Source organism: Dama dama, chromosome 4 (assembly GCF_033118175.1).
Source record: "Dama dama isolate Ldn47 chromosome 4, ASM3311817v1, whole genome shotgun sequence".
Lineage (NCBI taxonomy): Eukaryota > Metazoa > Chordata > Mammalia > Artiodactyla > Cervidae > Dama > Dama dama.
In genome coordinates, this window is record NC_083684.1 from 21328593 (window position 1) to 21355334 (window position 26742).

The 26742-nt window shown below is 48.7% G+C and overlaps 1 protein-coding gene across 1 annotated transcript in view; it reads left to right on the forward strand.

Annotated features, from left to right (window-relative positions):
- Nucleotides 1–13543: 13543 nt before the first annotated feature.
- The window catches only part of GPT2 (glutamic--pyruvic transaminase 2), a 34157-nt gene continuing 20958 nt past the window's right edge, over nt 13544–26742 (forward strand). Inside the window, exons 1-4 of the mRNA XM_061138441.1 lie at nt 13544–13675; nt 13909–14172; nt 21179–21268; nt 23344–23452. Coding sequence (XP_060994424.1) covers nt 13930–14172; nt 21179–21268; nt 23344–23452 — 442 coding nt within the window. The 5' untranslated portion in view covers nt 13544–13675; nt 13909–13929. The remainder of the gene's footprint in view (nt 13676–13908; nt 14173–21178; nt 21269–23343; nt 23453–26742) is intronic.

Genomic DNA, 26742 nt, shown 5'->3' on the forward strand with positions numbered 1-26742 from the left:
TTATGTCCATGGAGTTGGTGATGCTATCTAACCATCTCATCCTCTGCTGCTCCCTTCTCCTTTTGTCTTCAATCTTTCCCAGAATCAGGGTTTTTTCCAGTGAGTCACCTCTTAACATCAGGTGGCCAAAGTATTGGAGCTTCAGCTTCAGCATCAGTCCTACCAATAAATAGTCAGGGTTTATTTCCTTTAGGATTGACGGGTTGGATCTCCTTGCAGTCCAAGGGACTCACAAGAATCTTCTCCAACACTACAATTCAAAAGCATCAATTCTTTGATGCTCAGCCTTCTTTATGGTCCAACTCTCAAAGTATACGACTACTGTGAGAAACCAAAGCTTTGACTATACAGAACTTTGTTGGCAAAGTGACGTCTCTGCATTTTAATACACTGTCTAGATTTATCATAGCTTTCCTTCCAAGGGGCAAGTCAAGGTATTTGATTACTGAGAGTGCTAACTTCTACCAGCTTCCCAAGAGTCCTTGGGAGCAAAGGACTAAGAGCTACCCTTAAGCACTCAGCCCAAGCATGATCTGACATTCTGAGAGGTCACATACCTCTCCCTACAACACTACAGTGCCCATCTGCTCTTCTGGGAAGAACCTCTCACCTTCTGTTCTGTTCTGTGGTTACTTATGAAAGTCTCTCATCATCCTCACTGAGTGGAATGGCCCTCATTTACTCCAACAGCTGACTGTACCACACTCTTAGGAGCTGCCTTTTCCACACTTACCATGAGCTGCCCAACTCCTACTGGACTGCCAGCACTTTGAGAGCCTTGTAGAATCAACTTCCACATTCATTTAATGAAAATTTATTGAAAACCTCTATGTGCCAGGTATTATACCAGGTTCTCAGGATGCCTGTCCATTTCCCATCACCCACACTCTAGTCCAGGCCAACCCTGGACCTTACCTGTGCCACAGGTCATCCTCCTGCACCCTCCATTGTCCTCCTCCAATTCATCTTCCATTCAGCAGGATTTTAAATATAAATATGATCATGTAATTCTCTTATTATTTTAAGCCTTCCAGGGGCTTCTAATTGTTCTTAAAATGAAACCAAAATGATTACATTTAGAACCTGGCCTATCTGTCCTACCACAGCTCATCTCTGACCCTTGTCTTCCAGTCCTGCCCCTCCCTCATATCTGAACTGCAATCACCCTAGACTTCTTGGAGCTCTTCAGACATCTCAGCCTCCAGCGACCCCTGGCTTGTGATGCTGTCTACCTCCTACCAGTGCTAAGATGGAGTGTGAGGTGCAAGATGAACATTAAGAATCCACTGCTGTACAACCAAGCAGGAGGAAGCATGATCAGGCAGCGAAAGAAAACCCAGAAGGCAGGCCTGCCAAAGCTTCAGCCAACATCCTGGGGAAGCCCTGGAGCAAATACCCCTGGGCTTCTGCAGTTAGGGTGTGGCAGTGACCTCAGGCAATGCAGTTCTGTGCAAATGCTATGCAAGGCTGTCTGCTGACTGCACCCCTTGGTTGAAGGCAAGTTCTCTCTTGATAGGGGAGGGCACATCTCTGTGTCTACCTCACCTGCCAGGACTGCTATCCCTCATCATCTGCCAGGGCAGCTCCAGCTTGCAGGCCACTTCCTCTGGGAAACTTTTGCTCAGACCTTTGGGCTATAAGTGCTCATAAATTTCAGCAATTATCACAGTTTGTAATCATGGTTGTGTGTACAATTATCTAATCAACATCCGCCTTCCCTAAGAAACTATATGTTCTGTATAGGCAAGGATGATCTGCGAGACTACAGACCCAGAGTTCAGCCAGTACCTGGCACCTTGTAGGTGCCCAGTAGAAACTTGTTGAGGAAAGGATTAAAGACTGGTACGTCTTGCACAATATGATTCTCTTAACTGTGGATCAACAAGAGCTTGCTGTGTATTTTGAGTTCTCAGCTCACAGGAGGGGGGCATTTATGACTTTTTCAATCAGGTTTTATTTTTAATATTTAGGAGCCTGTTTTCTGCTCCACCCTGACCTGGTCTAGAAGGCAAAATAAAGGCAGAATTCACACTATTACCACCACCATCATCACAACTATCACCTAAAAGCTTTCTAAGGGCTCAGTGCATTGCAATGGGTAGCTCAAATTTCCAAATCCAGAGAGCCATGTAAGCCTGGTTCCTGCATGTATAGGCTGCAGCACCGTGTTAGGAATCCCACTTCCTGCTGCACTCTTAACTGTGCCACCTGAAGTTACTTAATCTCTCGGAACCTCATCTGTAAAATGGGGATAATGCTTGTCCTTTCTCTTTCATTGAGGTCAGGTTAAAATGCAGTGATAGACAAGAAAGTATTTTTCAAATTATAGTGTTGTTTACAGGAATGCAAGGGAACTTCTCATACAATCTTGGCAGGTTGGCAAAAGGCATTTTTGGAACACTGTTTTGTTTTCTACAATGATGACCTGGGAGCCCACGTAGATGGGCTGTGCTCTGGAAGTTTGCTTTTCTCAGTTGCACAAACAGATTTGTGCTCACCTGAACTCACCCTGCCTCCCAGCCCACTGTCCTTCTGATCAGGGGTGAAGACAGCAGGAAGGGACTGTGTTTACAGTCTAGGCAGGTCAAGGTTAAGTGTGTTTTGGAGATGGAGAGGAATGCGTGGGTGTGGTATCTCCCCAACTGAGCAGAGCAGGTAAGAATATGACATTGAAGGCAGTGGCATCCTTAGAGAAGCTAAGTTCCCTGGGGGAGAATCTTCTACCTGGAGACTGAACACCTATCCTTTGAGACAGAGGCTGGGAAGGAGCTAGTGTAGACACAGGTGCTGAAGGTGGAACCAGTGATGAAAAGCCCTCCACGGGCCAACTCAGTTTGCTAACAAAGAAATACTCAGCGCCTCCACTGGTAATCAATTTATTTAATTAAAGTTTATTGCATTCTCTTGACATAGAGGAATAAGAGTGATCCACAGCACCAGGTTGCAAACTCTTGACTTCTACAGTTAACTCACTGAACCTTCCCTGCAGTCCCATGAGGTAGGTGTGTTATCTCATTTCACAGATGGGGAAACTAGGCTTACAAAGGCTAAGTAACATGCTCAGTCAGCCAAGTGATAAGTGGTTATCTGTACCTATATTCAAACGCATAGTTTCTAGTACCTTCTCCCCGGTACTGCTGTGTTTAAGTGCCCCTGCCCCCCACCCTTCACAAAGCTAATGTGAGTGGGTGTTTGTGGGGTGAGGGAGCTCTGGACTGTTTATCTGCCTGAAAACACCTACAACACAACTTCCAAGCCCCTGAGGGACCGTAGAAGTCAGTTAATCCAACTTAATCTGTAGATAGAGACTCTGAGGCCCTGAGAGGGGAAGTGACTTCTCCCACATCCTTTCTGTCCACTTGGCTGTCTCAGCTCAAGTGTCTTCCATTCCTGCTCTTGCCCTGCACTTACTCTGGGTGAGCCAGGATGTTTTGGCCTGCAGTGTCAACTACAAATTGGCACTTACCAAGAGCATTGCCAGTGACTGAACAATAAGGCATTTGCCATATGCTTCTACGGAGATTGAACACATGCTGCTATAGCTGCTGACCTTCAACAACCCCTGAGGAAGTTCAGGGTGGAGTGAGGCACTCTGTGCTCCAGGGAATCTGGTGGGACAGGTCTTTTAGAGAGTTGGATGCTTTTAGGAACAGATTTTATGATCTCAATCCTTGCATCTCCTCATATCTAGAGAAGCACTAAATTCCTTCATGGTTACCCCAGACCCTCATGACTAACAAAAAACCCTTTGTAAATTGAACGCTTCATGGTATTGAACTTCCCCTTCACCAAAACCTTATATATTGGCTTTCCCCCACTGCTGCTTTGGAGCAGTCTCTCAGAGCCATCTGAGATACTGCCTTCCAGGTTGCAGTCCTCATTTTGCCCCAAATAAAACTCAACTCACAATTCTCAAGTTGTACATCTTTTTTTAGTTGACACTTATGGCGACCATGAAGGGACCCAGAGTGGACTTCCTTCCTTTGACTGGACTCCACAAGAAACCAGAGCTTTGGTACCAGCAGCAGCCCCATGTGCCCATCTGCCTCCTAGGGGAGCGCAGACAAATTTGGGTAAGTCTTTCCTGGTTCTTGAATCTCCCATATTGGTTGAGATTCTGAGTTTTATTTGGCAGTGGAGCAGGTTACCTGCCCCCTCCTAGTAGGAAAGATACTGGGGGACCCTGGGTGAAACATCTGGGTCATACCCACTCATGGTCTAGACATTGAGTGGGGTTCAGTTGAAAGATACTGGGAAATTCCCATCTAGTCAAAAGATCCTTGGTGAGGGGCTGACTGAAAGATGCCAGAATTGCCCACCCAATGGAAAAGTACTGGGTAGGGAGGGCTTGATTGGAAAAAAATTGAGGAATACCCAGGGCTCAGCTGAAACATGCTGAGGTCGCTCCACTGTAGCGGACGACAAATTCAGCTTAAAATGGGAAATAGAATCTCTCAACAGAAACAAAGGGGTGTCAGAAAGCCAGCCTCTGACTAACACTTGAGCCAGATTCATGTACAATACATACAGAGCTCACACTTGCAAGTACTTAGTTAATTGGAGAAATTATACTAAAAGAGATCTCAATCTAAAATGGCCAAATTTGGGTTCTTTTGATTTATAAAAAGGACTTTTGGATAAATACCAGTTTCTGAACTGAGTAAGGATTCTAATAGAAAACCTGATGACTTCACAAAGGTTAACAAAAGGACTGAATGAACTGGTGAATATGAGTATAACTTTTATGGTTTCTATATGAAAAATTACTGATTTGAATCTGTGTTTTCCAGGTGTAAGAAAAAAAAACCTTCCACTCAAACTAATTATGACAGTAATTTGGTAAAATTACATTTTATAAACAAATTGATACATTTATCTTTTATCTCTATCTGAACCTTCCAGAGATTGGAAGCTCTTAGTTTCCAGTAATTTTATCAGATAAGTTAGGGAGGTTGTCTCAACAACAGGTAGAGAACTCGAGGAATTTTGGAAACCTTGAGAAGGGAGGAATTTACTTAGTTCGATTAGGCAAAATCTGTGATAAGCCTTTGGCATGACTTTCCTAGCCCCGAAAAGTTTTATTTTAAAAGTTCATTCTGAGACTATAAAAGTCACAGCAAAGCAAAAAAGTTTATGATCAATTCAGTTCAGTTCAGCCACTCAGTCATGTCCGACTCTTTGCGACCCCATGAATCGCAGCACGCCAGGCCTCCCTGTCCATCACCAACTCCCGGAGTTTACTCAAACTCATGTCCATCGAGTCGGTGATGCCATCCAGCCATCTCATCTGCTGTCGGCCCCTTCTCCTCCTGCCCCCAATCCCTCCCAGCATCAGGGTCTTTTCCAATGAGTCAACTCTTTGCATGAGGTGGCCAAAGTACTGGAGTTTCAGCTTCAGCATCAGTCCTTCCAATGAACACCCAGGACTGATCTCCTTTAGGATGGATTGGTTGGATCTCCTTGCAGTCCAAGGGACTCTCAAGAGTCTTCTCCAACACCACAGTTCAAAAGCATCAATTCTTCAGCGCTCAGCTTCCTTCACAGTCCAACTCTCACATCCATACAAGACCACTGGAAAAACCATAGCCTTGACTAGACAGACCTTTGTTGACAAAGTAATGTCTCTGCTTTTTAACATGCTATCTAGGTTGGACATAACTTTCCTTCCAAGGAGTAAGCGTCTTTTAATTTCATGGTTGCAATCACCATCTGCAGTGATTTTGGAGCCACAAAAAATAAAGTCTGACACTGTTTCCACTGTTTCCCCATCTATTTCCTATGAAGTGATGGGACCAGATGCCATGATCTTAGTTTTCTGAATGTTGAGCTTTAAGCCAACTTTTTCACTCTCCTCTTTCACTTTCATCAAGAGGCTTTTTAGTTCCTCTTCACTTTCTGCCATAAGGGTGGTGTCATCTGCATATGTGAGGTTATTGATATTTCTCCCAGCAATCTTGGTTCCAGCTTGTGCTTCTCCAGCCCAGCGTTTCTCATGATGTACTCTGCATATAAGTTAAATAAGCAGGGTGACAATATACAGCCTTGACATACTCCTTTCCCTATTTGGAACCAGTCTGTTGGTCCATGTCCAGTTCTAACTGTTGCTTCCTGACCTGCATATAGGTTTCTCAAGAGGCAGGTCAGGTGGTCTGGTATTCCCATCTCTTTCAGAATTTTCCACAGTTTATTGTGATCCACATAGTCAAAGGCTTTGGCATAGTCAATAAAGCAGAAATAGATGTTTTTCTGGAACTCGCTTGCTTTTACCATGATCCAGCAGATGTTGGCAATATGATCTCTGGTTCCTCTGCCTTTTCTAAAACCAGCTTGAACATCTGGACGTTCACGGTTCATGTACTGCTGAAACCTGGCCTGGAGAATCTTGAACATTACTTTACTAGCGTGTGAAATGAGTGCAATTGTGTGATAGTTTGAGCATTCTTTGGGATTGCCTTTCCTTAGGATTGGAATGAAAACTGACCTTTTCCAGTCCTGTGGCCACTGTTGAGTTTTCTAAATTTGCTGGCATATTGAGTGCAGCACTTTCACAGCATCATCTTTCAGGATTTGAATTAGCTCAACTAGAATTCCATCACCTCCACTAGCTTTGTTCATAGTGATGCTTTCTAAGGCCAACCTGACTTCACATTCCAGGATGTCTGGCTCTAGGTGAGTGATCACACCATTGTGATCATCTGGGTCATGAAGATCTTTTTTGTACAGTTCTTCTGTGTATTCTTGCCACCTCTTCTTAATATCTTCTGCTTCTGTTAGGTCCATGCTTTTTCTGTCCTTTATCGAACCCATCTTTACATGAAATGTTCCCTTGGTATCTCTAATTTTAATGAAGCCATCTCTAGTCTTTCCCATTCTGTTGTTTTCCTGTATTTTGTTGCATTGATCGCTGAGGAAGGCTTTCTTATCTCTTCTTGCTATTCTTTGGAACTCTGCATTCAAATGGGAATATCTTTCCTTTTCTCCTTTGCTTTTCATTTCTCTTCTTTTCACAGCTATTTGTAAGGTCTCCTCAGACAACCATTTTGCCTTGTTGCATTTCTTTTCCATGGAGATGGTCTTGCTCCCTGTCTCCTGTACTATGTCACGAACCTCCATCCATAGTTCATCAGGCACTCTGTCTATCAGATCTCAGATCTAGTCCCTTAAATCTATTTCTCACTTTCACTGTATAATCATAAGGGATTTGATTTAGGTCATACCTGAATGGTCTAGTGGTTTTCCCTACTTTCTTCAGTTTAAGTCTGAATTTGGTGATAAGGAGTTCATGATCTGAGCCACAGTCAGTTCCCAGTCTTGTTTTTGCTGACTGTATAGAGCTTCTCCATCTTTGGCTGCAAAGAATATAATCAATCTGATTTCAGTGTTGACCATCTGGTGACATCCATGTGTAGAGTCTTCTCTTGTGTTGTTGGAAGAGGGTGTTTGTTATGACCAGTGTGTTCTCTTGGCAAAACTCTATTAGCCTTTGCCCTGCTTCATTTCGTACTCCAAGGCCAAATTTGCCTGTTACTCCAGGTGTTTCTTGACTTCCTACTTTTGCATTCCAGTCCCCTATAATGAAAAGGACATCTTTTTTGGGTGTTAGTTCTGAAAGGTCTTGTAGGTCTTCATAGAACTGTTCAACTTCAGTTTCTTCAGCGTTACTGGTTGGGGCATAGGCTTGGATTACTGTGATATTGAATGGTTTGCCTTGGAAATGAACAGAGATCATCCTGTCATTTTTGAGACTGCATCCAAGTACTGCATTTTGGACTCTTTTGTTGACTATGATGGCTACTCCATTTCTTCTAAGGGATTCCTGCCCACGGTAGTAGATGTAATGGTCTTCTGAGTTAAATTCACCCATTCTAGTCCCTTTTAGTTCACTGATTCCTAGAATGTCGACATTCACTCTTGCCATCTCCTTTTGACCACTTCCAATTTGCCTTGATTCATGGACCTAACAATCCAGGTTCCTATGCAATATTGCTCTTTACAGCATCAGACCCTGCTTCTATCACCAGTCACATCCACAACTGAGTATTGTTTTAGCTTTGGCTCCATCCCTTCATTCTTTCTGGAGTTATTTCTCCACTGATCTCCAGTAACATATTGGGCACCTACTGACCTGGGAAGTTCATCTTTCAGTGTCCTATCTTTTTGCCTTTTCATACTGTTCATGGGATTCTCAAGGCAAGAATACTGAAGTGGTTTGCCATTCCCTTCTCCGGTGGACCACATTCTGTCAGACCTCTTCACTATGACCCGTCTGTCTTGGGTGGCCCCACACGGCATAGCTTAGTTTCATTGAGTTAGACAAGACTGTGGTCCGTGTGATCAGACTGGCTAGTTTTCTGTGATTATGGTTTCAGTGTGCCTGCCCTCTGATGCCCTCTTGCAACACCTACCATCTTACTTGGGTTTCTCTTACCTTGGAGGTGGGGTATCTCTTCACGGCTGTTCCAGCAAAGCGCAGCTGCTGCTCCTTACCTTAGACGAGGAGTATCTCCTCACGGCTACCCCTCCTGACCTTGAACTTGGAGTAGCTCTTCTCGGCCCTTCTGCGCCTGCGCAGCTGCCGCTCCTTGTAAGTGGGATTGCTCCTCTCAGCCACCGCCCCTGACCTCGGGCGTGGGGTAGCTCCTCTCAGCTGTGGTTATGTAAATCATCAGGTCAAGTTTCTTGAGAACAGACCTACATTACAAACAGGTCTTAATTAGGTTATATTTGGTAAAGATGATGGTGAATTTAGAAAGAGATGTTTCGATGAATGTTAAATCCCAGTTTGTTAATGCCGGTCTGTATCTACTAAGACTTATTTCCTGGATAGTTCTTTGCTGTTAGGGTATATTAATATAAAATTTAATTACATTATTAAAGGACATTCTAGGGTTGTTTCTGAAGCTTATCGCAGTAATCTCTCTTTGGATGAAGATCAGATGCCTTACATATGACCTTCAATCAAGACTGGAAGAAGACATAATTTAAGCAACTGTCTCCAACCTGGATGGAAGGACATTTCCATCAGGTACTCTTAACCAGCTCATGCCCAGTGAAATTGACTCTTCAGTTAACTTCCACTTCCAAAGGCCCCTAAGTTGGACTAGTCCATAGAGAGGCCTGCTGACCTCAAACTCACCTTAAAACAATGCTCAGAGGAAACTCTACTACACCAGGATGAGAAGAAGATGACATCAGAAGTAGACAGCTTGCCCAAGATGCTAATCTGAATTTTATGATCATTTATAATGTTTTCTTGATTCATTGGACATGATTCTATGCTAGTTTAAAACTCAATCCAATTGTTGGGTTGTGACCAATTACCTGTGCCTATTACTTCTGGGTTACCTTGGTGGATTTCTGTCTTTAGGGCTCTGATTGGATACCCCCTAGGAAATTTCTTTTAGATGAGTGTTCAGCCCTGTTCTATCTATTCATAGTAATTCTAGATGGGATCCTCTCACCTGGCCAATTAAAAATACTTGCTCTGAGACTGGCCATAGATTTAAGTTTTCTCTTAGGGTCATTTAAACTCAATCAGAGTGATGAGCTAAGTCTCAATAAAAAAATTAACTTCTCATCTATTAAAAGGAAAACTCCTACAATTATGGGGAGGATCTACATGGTTAACACCAGGCTATGGCCATTTAAGTTTAAAGGCTCCTCTATGTTGGGAATGGTTAAATCATACTAAAAATGATCAACCTGGTAATTATGAGCCAAGGCTGGATGCTTTATAAACTATGTCTGTTATTACCCTTAGAGAGAGTGATTTGTATGGAACTCAGTGGATTTCTGGCATTAATTTATGGCCTTGACCTCTACAGGGATGATATGAAAGTGTAGCCTGGGATTCCCATGAATTTAAGGTCATACATGTTAACAAATTACAGGTAACCCCAACCAATCTACCATTGGTATGATCCCAATGGGTCAAAGATCTATATTCTACTGGTATGACCATTTAGCAGCTTGTGTATGTGTGTGTGTGTGTGTGTGTGTGTGACGTCAATGGGGTTGGAGGATGTAATTGACCATATCTAAGCCTTGACAAGGCTGTGATCCATGTGATCAGATTGGCTAGTTTTCTGTGATTATTTTCATTCCAATGAAAATTGGAATAGTTTTCATTTCAATCCCAAAGAAAGGCAATCCCAAAGAATGCTCAAACTACCGCACAATTGCACTCATCTCACACGCTAGTAAAGTAATGTTCAAGATTCTCCAGGCCAGGCTTCAGCAATATGTGAACCGTGAACGTCCAGATGTTCAAGCTGGTTTTAGAAAAGGCAGAGGAACCAGAGATCATATTGCCAACATCCGCTGGATCATCAGAAAAGTAAGGGAGTTCCAGAAAAACATCTATTTCTGCTTTATTGACTATGCCAAAGCCTTTGACTATGTGGATCACAATAAACTGTGGAAAATTCTGAAAGAGATGGGAATACCAGACCACCTGACCTGCCTCTTGAGAAACCTATATGCAGGTCAGGAAGCAACAGTTAGAACTGGACATGGACCAACAGACTGGTTCCAAATAGGGAAAGGAGTATGTCAAGGCTGTATATTGTCACCCTGCTTATTTAACTTATATGCAGAGTACATCATGAGAAACGCTGGGCTGGAGAAGCACAAGCTGGAACCAAGATTGCTGGGAGAAATATCAATAACCTCACATATGCAGATGACACCACCCTTATGGCAGAAAGTGAAGAGGAACTAAAAAGCCTCTTGATGAAAGTGAAAGAGGAGAGTGAAAAAGTTGGCTTAAAGCTCAACATTCAGAAAACTAAGATCATGGCATCTGGTCCCATCACTTCATAGGAAATAGATGGGGAAACAGTGGAAACAGTGTCAGACTTTATTTTTTGTGGCTCCAAAATCACTGCAGATGGTGACTGCAGCCATGAAATTAAAAGACGCTTACTCCTTGGAAGGAAAGTTATGTCCAACCTAGATAGCATATTAAAAAGCAGAGACATTACTTTGTCAACAAAGGTCTGTCTAGTCAAGGCTATGGTTTTTCCAGTGGTCATGTATGGATGTGAGAGTTGGACTGTGAAGGAAGCTGAGTGCCGAAGAATTGATGCTTTTGAGCTGTGGTGTTGGAGAAGACTCTTGAGAGTCCCTTGGACTGCAAGGAGATCCAACCAATCCATCCTAAAGGAGATCAGTCCTGGGTGTTCATTGGAAGGACTGATGCTGAAGCTGAAACTCCAGTACTTTGGCCACCTCATGCAAAGAGTTGACTCATTGGAAAAGACCCTGATGCTGGGAGGGATTGGGGGCAGGAGGAGAAGGGGCCGACAGCAGATGAGATGGCTGGATGGCATCACCGACTCGATGGACATGAGTTTGAGTAAACTCCGGGAGTTGGTGATGGACAGGGAGGCCTGGCGTGCTGCGATTTATGAGGTTGCAAAGAGTCGGACACGACTGAGCGACTGAACTGAACTGAACTGAAGCCATGACAACTTTCGTAAGCTTTAAATGATAGTAACCGGGCTATTAGCCTATTGAATTCTGAGGTCTCTATGATGAGAAAGGTAGTGCTACACAACTGCTAGACCCTTGACACCTTACAGCATCTCAGGGAGGTACCTGTGCTATAACTGAAACTGAATGCTGTATTTTTGTACCTGATAAATCCTTTAATGTAACACATTTGAACCACATGAAAAATCAGATTTCTGCTCTACATGATCCATTCCCTAGTCTTGACAATCTTAAAAAAAAAAAAAAAAAAAAAAAACTGGTGTGGGAGGCTCATGGCTAAAATATTTACTTTTAATTCCACTAATATTATTAACTATACCATTTGTATTTTGCTTGTTTCACAAGATTATACTTGTATTACCAAGTATATGACTGAGCCTTCAACGGAAATGATGACTAGACTTGAAGCAGTTGACCAAATGTATAGTTCAATATATGATCAATGATTGTAATAGTGTAACTCTGGGTATGAAAAGATGCAATGAGAGGGAATACTTTCTTGGACCATAACTAGAAGACAGGTGTCTAGAGATATTTGACTATTAAGACCTAGTCCAGTAACAGCACAGAGTGTCTTATCAACAAAACCTTCTTCAGAACTGGGTATGAGCCTTCCCAGCAATATGACAAAATGGTTATGAAATGCCCCCCAAAGTATGGTCAGATTTATGACCACAAGGGGGCTGTGCCAACTATAAACTGACACTTACCAAGAGCGTTGCCAATGACTGAACAAGGCATTTGCCATCTGCCTCTACAGAGATTGAACCTCATGCTGCCATAGCTGTTGACCTTCAACAACCCCTGAGGGCGGGAGTTCAGGGTGGTGAGGCATTCTGTGCTGCAGGGAATCTGGTGGGACAGGTCTTTTAGAGAGTTGGATGCTTTTAGGAACAGATTTTATGATCTCAATCCTTGCATCTCCTCATATCTAGAGAAGCATTAAATCCCTTCACGGTGACGTCAGACCCTCATGACTAACAAAAAACCTTTTGTAAATTGAGTGCTTCATGGCATTGAACTCCCCCTTCACCAAAACCTTATATATTGGCTTTCCCCCACTGCGGCTTTGGAGCAGTGTCTCAGAGCCATCTGAGATACTGCCTCCCAGGCTGCAGTCCTCATTTTGCCCCAAATAAAACCTAACTCACAACTCTCAAGTTGTACATCTTTTTTTAGTCAACAGCAGGTACCTTTACAAAAAAAAAAAAAAAAAAAAAGCTACCAAGAGCTGAGCATCCATTCTTCAACAAACGTTTACTGAGTTCTTACTATGTGCTGCTAACACTCAGACGTTGTGTGAATACGTTGTGAACACAATGAACAAGAAAAACGCTGCCCCTGCCTTCTGGAGCTTACATAGTTAATGGGGGAGCCAGTAAAAAGTATCTAAATTTCTGATGCTAGAGAGGAAATTAAAAGAGGGAGTGGAGGTGGGGTAGCGTTTCACACGGAGCTGTCAGGAAGCCTGACCACCTGGTACATACCAGATGTTGGTCCTTTAATTTTCACTACAATCCTTAAAGGCTGAGAGCTGATCTCCCTTTTGACAAGGAAACTGACGTTGAGACGGGTAAAAGTGGCAGTCAAGTCGCAAACTTCTAACCCCCACCCCACCCCTGCTTCCTACCAGCCCCCGTTGAGCCTCCACTTGCCACCGTCGAACCCTGGATGATGAAACTTGGGGCGAGGACTGCACCATCTCTCCGCCTATGTCCTTGCAGATGTTGGGGAAAGGGTTGTGTGGGGGAATGCGCGGCGCGCTTCCAGGGAGAAGCACCAAATAGCTCTAAATTCGCAGAAAGCTGCGAGGAGAGACCCGGCCAGACCCTCTCCGGGATCCCCGACCCTTCAGCCAAACAAAGAGCCCGCCCAGCCCACGGCAGAGTCAGACCCTCGCTCCCGCCTCCAGCCCGGCCCCCAGATCAGGCCAGCGCGGCGTACTATGGGACTTGTAGTTCAACCAGCTCGCCACACCTGTTCTGGAAAACGACAAGGGAACTACAAGGCCCAGGCGCCAGCGGGCAGGCCCGGGCGGACTCGCGGGCTGTGGGTGTGTGAGCGCTGGGGGCCCGGTGCTGCGTGCGGGAGCTGGGATGCGGCTGCCGGCGCCTGAGCCGAGGAGCTTCTCTAGGCGAGCTTTCTAGCCGGACTCGACGAAGGGGTGACCAGGCGGCGACAGGCACGTTGCATGCATGCATTGGGCTCAGCCTTTGCAATACCCGGTTGTGCAGCGCTTTGGCTCTGCAGCGGCGAGGTGCAGGGTCCGAGTCGCCGGGGGATGGGCACCCGTCCCCGAAGCCAGGCTGGCACCTCTCGCTGAAGGAGCCTCTGGCTGAGCTTGGGGGCGGGTGCCCGCGTGCCTGCCTTGGGCCGTGCGCGACGTGTTTGTTCTCTTTCCCTGTTTGTCCCAAGGTTTCTCTCGGCGGCCGCGCGATGCAGCGGGCGGCGGCGCTGGTCCGGCGGGGCTGCTGCCCCCGGACCCTCGGCCCCTGGGGCCGTAGTCAGAGCAGCGCGGCCGCCGAGGCCTCGGCGGTGCTCAAAGTGCGGCCCGAGCGGAGCCGGCGCGAGCGCATCCTTACGCTGGAGTCCATGAACCCGCAGGTGAAGGCGGTGGAGTACGCGGTGCGGGGACCTATCGTGCTCAAGGCCGGCGAGATCGAGCTCGAGCTGCAGCGGGTGAGCGCGGGCGCCCGGGCCCGTGGGGCGGGAGGGCCCCGGGAGGCCAGGGGGCACTGGTGGGGGCGGGAGGGAGAGAGTAGCAGCTGTCGCCTCCTGGGGTCCAACCGCTGTACTTCCTCCAGCCGCGTGGCCAAGCTCCTTCATTCGGCCAATCTTGACTGAAACGGGAGAATGCCCTCCCCCCAACCCTTCCCTCACTAGTGCCCGGCACCTGGCACAAAGTAAGGCCCTCAGATATGGTTCACTTGTTGAATTGAATTCATCAATTATAATTGAGCGGCCCTGAGTGCCAGGCACTGCCTGCTATGTGGCTGTCCTACTTGCGTGGAACCAAGATCCACTTGGGGGTGAGGGTGAGGACAACAACAGACAGGAAAGAAAGAAAGGAGAATTTCAGAGATCACGTTAGGTACCAGAGGTGCGATGGAGGCTCGGAAGAGACTTGGGTGTTCTCCCGAAGCTTTTTCTCTCTCTCGGAACTTCTGGGTCTTTCTTCCAGTAATGATTCCCTGACAAAAGTGGTCCTGCACGATTCCTTCCCTTAGGTCCCCTTTGGAACCTTGACTGACAGCCCTGTTTTGTGCTCTGAGGATACAGTCACCCACAGTGGGTAGCAGAGGCTTGGGCCTTTGGGGCCTTGGCAGGGTGGCCCTGGGACTTTTTTCCTCCTGGCGGCTGGCAGACTGGGATTTTGAGTTCACAGCTGTGTGTAAAGTGACCACACACCGGTAGTGATTCCTGTCCCCCTACAAGGAGAGTGGCTGTGGTGGGTGAAAGAAACTATCAGAGTTCTAACCCTGGTGGAATTCAGGAGGCAGAGTCCAGAGGGTAATGTAAAAAATGTATACATTCCTAAGATTTATAGAAGCAGATGAAGTAGTCACCCAGCTGTTTGCTCAAGGTAGTCCTAACCCAGAAGGGGGGAGGGTTCTTTGATCTCACTCTCATAGGCACAGGAACTGAATGTCCTGGTGGTGAGTTGGTCATTTAATGGTCCTTGAATCCTCGGGAAGAAGCCATGATGGGACCATGACTGTAACATGGGCACTTTGGGGCGTTTGATGAGCTCACGCTTGCTGAGACTTCACTGGGACACCCAGTTCTGCTGACTCAAAACAGTGAGTTGAACAAGTCAGAGTCCAGTGTCTCCCTTTGACTCCTTGCAAGGCTAAGTTTAAAGCTTGGTCCTCAGAAGCCTGGCTTGGTTGCTGTGCCTCCCTGTCCCAAGAGTGGACCACAGGCAGAAAAGAGATTTTTGCTGTTCTGCTCCTTGTTGATATCTGGCAGACTGGAGCTGGCCCTCCTTGAGACAACAGTCTCCCTGTTAAAGCTGAGATTAAATTGTTTCCGGTTGAGCACTTTACAACTGATTTCTCTGGTTCCAGAGCTGGTAGGAGTTCCAGGGATTATCTCTACCTCTTGTTACTCCATGGAGTATGAGGATGGTTAGAAGAGAAGGGAGACACTGTCTTTGCCTTCACAGAACTGATTGCCATGTTGTTCTCTGGGCCTGCACTTCTCTTCCTCCAATTCTTTAAGGATTGGTGGTTGTTATTATTATTATTATTATTTTTTAGCAGGTAGAGAAAATGTGAGAGCATTCTAGGTGGAAGGAGGGCTGGGAGCGAAAACAAGGTTGGGAAGTTCTGGGCAAATAGGGGAGGGGTTTGGTGCTGTTTGGAGAGCTCTGTCTGGCAGAGGGATATGGTAAATGAATGCAGTGGAAATAAGGGGCTGGAGGCTGGTGTGCTGGGGTTAGGATTTTATAGTGCAAAGTTTGGTGTGCAGTGGGGAACTAAGAAGGTGTTCCAACAGAGTATGGCTTCATCATTGAACTAGAGAAATTTCTTGGTCATTTGGGCTGGAAACAACGCTGTGATTTCTAGGACAGATGGCCCCACTGCCATGTCCTACCCCTGAATAACTTGAGACATTCTTTCTGTCCATCTACATTCTCCAGTTCAAATTCATCCCTTCTTCCTCACTTCTTTGAGTCTCAGCTGCCTGACTCTTGGTGCTGGAGATAATAGCCCCAGCCAAGCCAGCATAGCCTCGCTTAAATCTTTCATTCTTGAAAAACAGCCTCTCCATTTTGCTAGCTTAAGCAGGTCCTCTTCTGAGAAAGCCATGTTTTCTCAGGGTTTCTCAGTCTTTTTTTTTTTTGGCTTAGCTTTGCACAGCTTCAGGTTTTTACTTCTGTTTTGAACTCTAATGATAGAAACTGGACTGATGTTATTTTAAAGGGTTTGATTTGGTTAGAGATGGGATATGCAGGGAGTTGAGTGACTTGGGGGTAAATCTCTTGTCCTGTTTGGGCTTTGGTTTCCCTAGTCTGTAAAAGAAGAGTAGTAGTCTGGTGGGCCCAGGGTTTCCCCAGGCCCTGACTTCTGTGCCTCTTTGTCCATGTGAAGGCCTTATACTGCTTCATGGAATCACTTTACCAGGTGCTCTGTTAACAGTACCGGCTGTTTGGCTGGACCCGTGGCCCTGGTTTTTGACTGTGGGGTGGCATGCCAGACAAGTCCCGTCCATCTTGCTTTGTGGCAGGAGTGGGGGAAATGCTCAGGAGAGCCTGAAGGAGGAGGGGCACTTGGCTAAGAGCGTGTGAAAGGGGCCATTCTCCGCCAGCCTGGTCTGTGTGCTTTCAGGGAGCCCCATTTCTCCCCGACAGCAGCTCCAAGGGGGAGTACCTATCAGCTTTTCAGATCCTGGTGTTCCCTGGGAGCAGCACTTAAAAATAAATGGCCAGTAGTAGGAGTTTTGAAAAGATCTGTCAGTTCCTCCTCAACCTACTTCTTTTTCCTTCATTTTATTGGAGGAGGGAAGGAGGTTGACATAAGTGGAGACGGGAATGGCTTTTGTTTGTAAAAAGTACACAGTGTCAGGGCAAAACACTCATGAAGGGAAACACTGACTATGTTAAAATCATTGAGTGCTGCACCTAGAAACAGATGAAAATGGAGAATGCTGGAGCACCTGCTGATAGTTAGCTAAGAACTAAGAATGGAAACTCTGGATGTGCAAGGCACAAGCAGTGAAATCTCATAGGCCATTTTCTTTAGAGCTTAGGCGCTAGTTTAAAATAAGAGAAATTTGTAACACAGGCTTCCGTTTGGATGAACCCTCCACCCACCCACCCTGCCCAAGCCACCGGGGACCTGCATCCTTGCCTTTATGTGCTGTGGGCTTCACGTCATTCAGAGCACCTTGGCCTCAATTATTCCTCTGTAAAATAGGGCCAATTTATTTCCACTGAAGACTAGTTGGAGCTGTTTAGTGATGCTGGTTTGAATAGCTAGAACCCTATCAGAATTCTGGCTGTCTGGGGAGAAATAACTGCACCAGAGACTTTCCTGTTTTAGGTCAAAAGGTTATGTGAGTTTATATGAATATAAGCAGTTTTTCTAAAATAACTTTATGAGAAAGCAAAGGCTAGTTTTGCTCTTTTTTTTTTTTTTGGCTTGTGCTGCATGGTTTGCAGGATCTTAGTTCCCAATCAGGGACTGAACTCATGCCCTCAGCAGTGAATGCGTGGAGTCCCAACCACTGCACCACTGGGGAATTTCCCAATCAGAACTCTTAAGGGTCTTGTTTTCAAGCTAACGAGAGTTGCTTGGGGGAGAGGGGCCGAGGGTCCCTCTTTCCTGGCCTTCCTTCTGAGTCTCTGGGTCTAGGAATGTGCTCTATGGGGTTGGCGCTCTCCTGCCTGGAACTTAGGCTTGCTGCCTTGAATTATCCTGTTTGGAGCTCATTCACCTTTCATCCCTGCTCTGCCCTGCAAATCTCTGCTTCTACAGTTGACCCTCCCACAGACTCCCACAGTTCAGGAGCCTTTTGTCCAGCCTTCCCTCCTTTCATGGTTAGAAAATTCAGCCCCTGGAGTTCCCACCTCCTCTTAATCTCAGGCCTGTGTAGGTTTGGCTCAGTTTTGCTTCCAGGTTTGCTTATCACAATGGTTGGGGCCAGACCCTGTGCCGAGTCTGTTTCTTCTGCTATGCAGCACAGCTGTTTTTGGGCACCCTGGAGACTAGTCGGGTTTGTCTCTGAGACTTCCTTCTGGAGCTCTCTGGGGGGTCTGCATGCCTGCCCCAGTGCTGCTCACTGGTCCTGAATCAGCGAGCGCTCTGAAGGTGGTGGCCTCTCTGGTGGTGCCCATTTCTGTCACAGAGCATGATTCATAAGTGTTCATGAATGAAAGGGAGGTTCTCTGGGGAATAAACGTCCTACCAAGCCTTCCCACTGGCATGTCACGTGAAATGATGGGAGCCACCCCTACCTTGAGGAAAATGCCTGTGCCTGTTAGAATTGTCCATTGTTCTAATGCTGCACCTGTGAACTGGAAAGGACAGTGATAACAATGATAAAGAGTTATCATTGTCCTTCCTTTATCCTTCCCAATAACACCCCCTGAAATATGCCATCTCCAGAGCCTGGGGGCCTGCTCTCTGAGCCTTCCTGAATAGTGGGAAGGGAGCCCCCCTGCGATGGATCTCATCTCAGTGCCCCGCAGTGAGGCAGCTCTGGGCAGGATGTGTGTAGGTGAGTTAGTCACGTGGGCTCTAGGATGCTAGGAATTGGAACTAAGAAGCTACGTGCTGACCTGGCAGGCTCCTGTGGGCAGGACTGAGGTGAGGTCTCCATTGGGTGTGCTTGCCAGACATAGATGAGTCACTGTGGGCAGAAGTCTGCCCCTGGCTCCTTGGTATTTCCCAACCCATGTAGAACTCAAGTGCATAGATACAGGAGTCTCCTTTGTATGGTGGCCCTTGGCTGGGCAGCCTGGTCCCCTGTCCATTCAGAGGAGGCAGTTTCCCACCCACTAGCTCATCCATCATAGCAAAGTATCTGGAGCCTGTGGGTACCCAGACCCAAGAAAGGAGATGCTCCATACTCCCAGGCTGCTTGTTGGCGTGCCCCGAGTTTATTGAGCAGTGCGGGGGGGGGGGGGGGCAGGGGGACGCAGGAAAGGAACATCCAGGGATCTGTTCCAGGCATTATTTTCTCCCTCCATGGGGCTGGCCCAGGGCCCAGCTGTGTGCTCTATGTCCTGCCCTCGGGGACAGATTTACTCCCCACCGAAGAGTGGGCTGTGCCCACACCATGGAAATTACCTGAGTTCAGCTGGCCAGGCCTTGGGGGCCATGGTGATTGAGCGAGACTAACAGAGGGTCCCACGCCAGGAGCCTAGGCCAGTGTGGGTGGGTGAGTCCTACCCTTTGCACACAGTGGCCTGGGTTGCTCAGCCTGTGGGATGAGCCCTGAGGCCACACGCCCTGCAGCCTGTCTCCAGGGTATCTGCCTTCACCCCTGGCCCAGTCCTGGCCAGTAGGCAGTTTTATTCCCTTTCTTGCCCCCCACCCCCACCCTGGGATGTCTTTCCATGTTGGCCAGCCCTGAAGAACTTGGTAAAAAGGGCAGAAGGGAATTCTACCCCCTCCACCCCAAACAGAACTTTTCGACTCATCAGGCCTGGTTTATGGAAGCCCAGGGCTGCCTCCAGGCTTCCCTGGTGGCTCAGAGGGTAAAGAATCTGCCTGCAATGCAGGAGATGTGGGTTCAATCCCGGGATTGGGAAGATCCCCTGGAGGAAGGCATGGCAACCCACTCCAGTATTCTTGCCTCGAGAATCCCCATGGACAGAGGAGCCTGGCAAGCTACAGTCCATAGGGTTGCAAAGGGTTGGACACGACTGAGCGACTACGCACAGGGCTCTTTTTGGGGCGCCCTCAGCCCCTTGTGCCTCCTGGCTCCTAAGGCAGCCAGAGAATTTCCATATGGGAGGGGCTTAGGGCTGGCAAATGAGAGGCAAGAAAACTTGTTTGGCGGCTGCTTTCATTCCTTAAGCCCACTGGTCTTTACTTAAGGGGTATATTACTGAGTTTAAAAAGGGAAAGTTTTCTAAAGTTGCTTTTATTCACACATTGTGTGAAATGGAGAAGACAAGTATCAAAATCATAGAATTGTACCTTTAAAACTTGTATTTAGGATGCCTTTGGGAACAGGGCAGCTGGAGATGGGAAGGTGGCCATTCCGCACAGGCCACCCCTTGCCCCACCGCCTTCTTCCCCCGCGGTGACCCTTGCAATCTTGCTCCTGGTCCAGCTTTGTAACACGATGATATTTGTATTCTGCCAAGTGCTTTCATACTGTTTGTCTCAGATAATCCTTTCAGCTGCTCTGGGAGGTTCTTGAACCTGCTGTTGATTCTCTCTTGTAGTGGCTAATTCTGGCTTTATCAGGGAACTGGGTGGAGTTCCCACATTTCCAGATCCCCACAGTTCTCCATCTGAACCACATTTTCTCCTTTGCAGCAGCCAGGGTGTCCTGTAGTCACTGCTCAGTGATATTGTTGCTACGGTTTCCGAGTTCCTTCTCTCTCTGCCATCTCTGCTCCATGCTAAACACATTGCTCAGACAGTGGCCTCACTTTTGCTCTTCAACCAGACATTTTTATCCCTGATGCTTTTTTTTTTTTTCCAATATGAAGCTCAGTCCACATTCTTCATTTTGCAAAGACAAGGTTGCAAGAGAACAGCCCCCGAGAGGTCCCTGCGGATCGGCGTCTTCTGGCAGGAAGGCCGGCTGCAGTGTCCCCTCAGTCACTTAGGGGTGGAGGTGGAGCTGGCAGCTGCGGGACCCTCTTCCTGATGGCTTCCTGCAGCTGACCCCATCCCTCCTTCCCACTACATTTGCCCCGGGGTCAGCGTGGACCTACAGCTGCCTCAGCGTTCCCTGGCAGCCCAGGGAAATTCTTCTAGCCTTACCAGAAAGTGGGTGACCTTTTGAAGCCTTAATTTCCCAATCTATAAAATGGGATTAACACAAGTCCTTCCTCATGGGGGTGGTTGTGAAGGTCAAATGGGACCAAGCATATCAAGCGTTTGGCACCTGGCAAGGCTCAAAATAGGGCTGCTTACTAATATCCTGTTGACCATTGCTTGGCTTCTGAAATCTAGGGTCTGAGAATCCCTAAGTAACCACCTATTGCATTCTTTCTACTCAGGGTATCAAAAAACCATTCACTGAGGTCATCCGTGCCAACATCGGGGATGCCCAAGCCATGGGCCAGCAGCCAATCACCTTCCTCCGACAGGTGAGCTGGCCCTCAGGAACCGAGGCCACTGGGAGAGCAGGGAGCCAACCCGACAGCCAAGCCCATTAAATTACCTCTGCCTCCTTGCCTGTCCAGCCCCTCAAGACCCAGCAGGCCCTAGAATCCCACAGGGAGATGCCATTGAAGTAGAAACCCCCTCCAGCGCCTGACGTCCCCTCTGGTTCTCTCCAGCAGGCTCCTCCTCTTCCTTCCAAGGCTGTCTAAAATCCCTAAGCCCATTTTGAGGTAACTGTAATATACAAGACTCCCAGGTGAATGGTCCTGGATGCTGAATTCAGACGTGGGTTGGTGAGGGCATCAGAGAGTAGAAGGGAGACATGAAGGCTGGGAGGTGGTGTGTGGGAGTCTAGATATGGTTTCCCAAGTCAGAATCCCCGGGTTTGAGTGTTGGCTCTGTTGCTGATCAGCTGGGTGGCTTTGGGCAAGTGGAAGTCACCAGAGCACTGCCACAGAGGACTTCTGGGGGCCTCCGTGAGATGATGAACACGAAGGCCTTCAAGAGGCACATTTCCGTGTTTCAGTTTGAGTGCCAACTGCAAGGATGCTGCATGGGACCAACTTGTGAGATTGGTGGGCTTGGGGGAAAAGAAAAGGTGAGAGAGTGCCATAGCATCTGCTAGATGGAGGCTGGAGACCAGCTGTGGGGAAAGCGTTTTCCTAGAGAAGAAACGGGGCCCATTCTGGAGCAAAAGTTGGTCTTTGTGTGGTTAAGGTTCGTAGGCTGAGGCAGGCAGGGAAGCTGAGTGCTGCATGCCCCCGGTCTTCCTTTCCTACCGGTATTTCCTGCTGCAGGAGCTGGCACACAGGAACGGCAAGCTTTGCCCTGCTCTCTGGATGGCAGGTGTTGGGGGCCCCAGGGCCTCAGCCTGCAGCCCCTCAGGGAATTCACACAGGGTGTAGGGGAGAAGAACTGAGGCTGGCGATGACCTCGGGAACGTCCACTGAATGGACTCCTGTGGCATTGCTGCTGACTCAGGAGTGTGCCGGCTGCCTATGAGTGTCAGAGGCCTCAAGCTGGGCCCATGATGAGGAAGTGGATCAGACCAGACAGAGTGGTTCTGCCCAGGAGGTGGAGGTGGGAGGAGACTAGAGCATCCTGCTTGTCCTGAAAGCTTGTTCTGGAAGCATGGAGCTTAGGAGAGGAGAGGCCCAAAGTGGCCTCGCTCTGCAGCGGTTCTCCACACGTGCCTGGGGCTCTGGGTGTGAACAGGCTTCTGTTGCCTCAGCCTTTTCTGACTGGCGGGCACACTCCCAGATCCAGCCTCTGCCACCTGGTGCTGGCTTCCCCCAGCCTTCATAAGCGCCCCAGAGCGGGAGGGCAAGCCAGGTCACCGCCCATTGCACACATTTATTTGAGGCAAAGCTGGGCTCCAAGAAGCCTGAGCCCGCCCAAAGCCCCCAGCTGGTGTCAGAGCTGTGAGCCCCAGCCCATCTCGTTGCTCCTGGCACCGCTCCTAAGCTTCCAGCTTAGACTTGCCTGCTGAGCGGGGGTTTACTGACACTTTTGCAAACATTTCTTTGCGTAATCCTCTTAATTTGTGAGGTTAGAGTGATTTTCTCTGTTACAGAGGTGAAAAAGCTGACTCGGTTTTCACTTCTGGCCAGGAAAGGGGGTGATGGTGTGGAGGGGTGGGGGTGGGGCTTGGGGGGCACTCAAGCCGTAAGGAGGGGGTCTCTGTAGTCCTGTCAGCTGGGGTGCACCTGCCTGCCCAGTCCCAGCTTCCTGCCCTGGAACCCCGGGTTCTATGGCCTTGGCTATGTGAGCCCCTGGCCTTTATGGAGGAGGTGGGCCGAGTAGCAGCCTCGTTTTGTTCCCTAGCTCCTCTGGTGGCCCACCCTTGGCCTGAGCCCAGGTCATCAGGGACCTTGCCTCTCACTGTCTCCCTTCTGCTGCAGAGCGTCCACTGTCCTCCTCCCCACCTGTCCCCAGACCCTCCCCACAGGCCGGGGCCCTCGCGGAGAGTCCTGCGGGGACACTGTCCCTCAGAGGCATCCTTTGCGCCCCTCTGGGGTGGGAGGTGCGGGGAGCCCAGCCCATGCCACTGTTCCCCCAGGTGATGGCATTGTGCACCTACCCGAACCTGTTGGACAGCCCCAGCTTCCCAGAAGATGCAAAGAAACGAGCCCGGCGGATCCTACAGGCTTGCGGCGGGAACAGCCTGGGTGAGGCCCCGACTTGCCAGGTCCCGGCGGGCATGAGAAGAATGTGTGTTCTCAGCATGGGCCTGGCCCTGGTCCCTGATGGAGGGTTATGCGTTGAGCGAGTGTGTGAATGTGTGTGGGGTGGCCGACAGGCCGAGTCAAGGAAAAATACTCTCCTTGTCCGTGTTCTGTGAGCCTCCTGTTTGCCAAGCTGATGGGGTCAGTGCTGGCTCTTGGTGGATTGGGGGCACTTCAGGCGCGAGAGTCTGCATTTAGCTGGATTTGGGGTTTACAGGGGGAGCCGGCTGTGACGCTGAGCCCACCGCACCCTCAGAGCAGAAGGCTGAGCTTGAGCCGGGAGGCCAGAAGGAGCTACATTGCCCAGTTGGTCCGGCTTCTCACTCCGCTGTGGCCAGCCGCGGGGTGCCTATGGCCCCCTTTGGTGGCTTCCTGGCTGTGAAGGTGGCCCCCCTTACCCACCACGTGTGTGGTGTGTTCCTGACACCGGCCTGTGCTCCTTTGTGTCCGGAGCCCACGCCCGGCCCCGGGGGGGCTCTGAGTGGGGAGGCCCTGTGGATGTGAAGGCGTCTTCTCTCCCTTCCCTGCTGGCTCTTTCCCGTCATCTCATGTTCTCTTTCCCGTTTATTTGTGCCTCATTCCTCTGCCTGGCGGAATACATAGGGAATGCGGCTCCCCTTGTCCTGAGGAGAAGTCGTTGTCCATAGGGCTTTTTAGGAAGCTTGCCTGAATGTTCCAAAACATGGGACAGGGATTCCTGTGGCTCGTTCAGCAGGGTATCAGCTGCCCTTGGCCTCTCGGTCACCTCCTCGCCTTTCCCCTCCCCCTTTCTGCTCTGTCCCTTTATGGACATCACTAGGCTTAACCTTCCTGGCTGTGATCACCCCACCAGCCCTCCGTCCAAGCCTGTGTCCTTCACGCTGTCCCTCTCAGGAAGGGGCCAGCTGCCCTTTGCTTCCCTGCCAGTCAGCCTGGGTGGGGTGTGGGCCAGCACCTTGTGAGGCAAGGCCTAAACCACAGGCTGGCAGAGGGCAGCGCAGCAGCTCAGAGGCCCAGCCTCCAGGCTCTTTCCCTCTGTACCCTCTGCCCGGCCCAGAGGACAAAGGCGCTTCTCAAAGATCCGTGGCCGTGGGCCTGAGGCTCCAGGAAGCGCAACCCAGGGCTGGGGGGAGGGGGTTGCTGTCTGCATGCATGTCTGGGGAACTGGGAAGGGATCTTGTTCCAGGGACAGGCCTCATCAACAAGTTTTTTCTGTGTCAGCCAGGCAGGGCTGGGGGAGTGATGTTGGGAGGCCATGTCCATGTGAGTCAGGACTGTCTGAGCTCTGTCTGAGGAGCTCAGCAGGATGGGTGAGGGAACTGCTCTCTGAGCCTCTTTCCTCATCTTTGAACTAGGAGATACTTTGTACCCACTTCCTGGGCTTGCAGGCAAGGTGCCCTTTGTGTTTGTGCTTCTCGTCAGGTGTGGAGAAGCCCCACCCTGGAGGTCACTACCTGCTCCTGCCCATTGTGTGAGGAAGGGCAGAGTCTCGAACGATGGGGGTGGCGCTCTGTCAACTGAGGCTTGGGCAGCCTGAGCAATGCCCACAAAAATGAAGGAAGTGGAAGATATGCCCAGGGCCACCCTGACCCAAGGAAGGGTTATAAAGTGTGTACCCAAGGGCTCACCTGGACGTGTTTTTATCATGCCCTTTAAAATTATTTTTTACTGGGGCTGCATTTATTTTTTGTTTGAGTAATCCAGTTCTCGGGTTGCATCCTGAATCTTAAGTGGGGTTGAGGTGAAACCTAGACACATTTGGGGTGGTGGGAGACAGGTGAGAACGCCCTCCTCCAGCCCCTCTGGGAGCCTGGGCTGTGGGTTCTAGGCCCTGAGGGACACCGCGAGCAAGCAGGTGGAGTTTCTGTGCTCATGAAGCTCACTGTCATATTTGGGAGAAACAAACATTAAAAAGAATTAACACAAAAACATAATTCCCAGTTTTCATGAGTTCCTGGTGAACAATCAGAGAGTTGTGGGGTTTTAAACAAGGGATTCTAATGGAGAGGGAGGGTTTAAGGAGAAAGAGTAAGAGAATCTGCTAATGAATACCAGACAGAGAAAATGGTGTGTGCAAAGGCCCTGAGGTTTAAGAACTGAGTGTGACTGAGTGAAAGGGTTTGCATGCGATGACGCTGGGTGATTTGGCAGATGTCGCCAGTCTGTGGACTGTGGGAGGCAGGTTGCCATTGGTTTCAGGGCAGAATGTCCTACACAGGAGTGTGGTGGGGCGGGCCTAGCCACGGGTGGGTGCTGCAGAGATGCACAGAGGAAATAGGTGATGGTTCCTGCCCACAAGTCAACATGAGGAGGCAAGGATTCATCTGTGCAAAGTCACAGGAGAAATCAGAAAGGCTGGGGTGAGGCCATTTCTCAGACTTCTTGAGAGAGTCTAGATCTGAGCTCTGAAGAATCAGGGTACTTCAGAACAAAACAGAAGATGGAAAGTCTGTGGCCTGCAGGAACAGAGAGTTTGCTAGGGGGGAAAGGCTTGGGAATTCAGGGAAGCAGATGAACTAGAGGCAGGAAGACGAGGAGGCTTAGCTGGTGTGGAAATGGCCAGGCCCCATGGAGTGGAGCAGAGGGCAGTGAAAGAAGGCAGAGGGAAATAGCACAGGAAGCTTTCTGGGCATGGGAGCCCAGGAAATATCAAGTAGGACATCCAGTGGAAGGAGGATTCTCTAACAGTGGCATCTGCAAATGCCCTCGAGTACCCGCCAAAGAACGTGACAGGACTCTGTACTCTCCACCCAGATTTGCTGTGTGTTAATGTTTGCCACCTGAACTTTTAGAGAAGTGGAGTAGCTTCCCCCGCCCCAGTTACAACTAGTCCCAGGGGATAGGCCAGCCCCGTGCTGCACAGACCCTTAAACCGAGCGCCTCCTGGTGGTGCTGTTGCAGTCCTTAGAAGGAAATTGGCTGGTTTTCTTTAAATGTGGCATAGAACTCAAATGGGATAAAAGAATATAGAGTGAAAGATCTGCCTCCCACTTCTGACCCCAAGCCTCCTGGTTCCTGTCCCCAGAGAATTCACCTCGCCAGTTTGAGTCTTCTTCCAGAGAAATTTTGTGCATGTGCGGGTACCTATTTTCAGTTTCTTTTAAAAAATGTAAGTAGTAGCCTAACATACTGAAAACACTTTCATGCCTACAGTAAATGCACAGGTATTAATGTACAGCACCTGTGTGTGCACATCTGTGTAACCCATGCCCAGATCATGACAGTGAACACTCTCAGCACCACAAAAGGCTCCT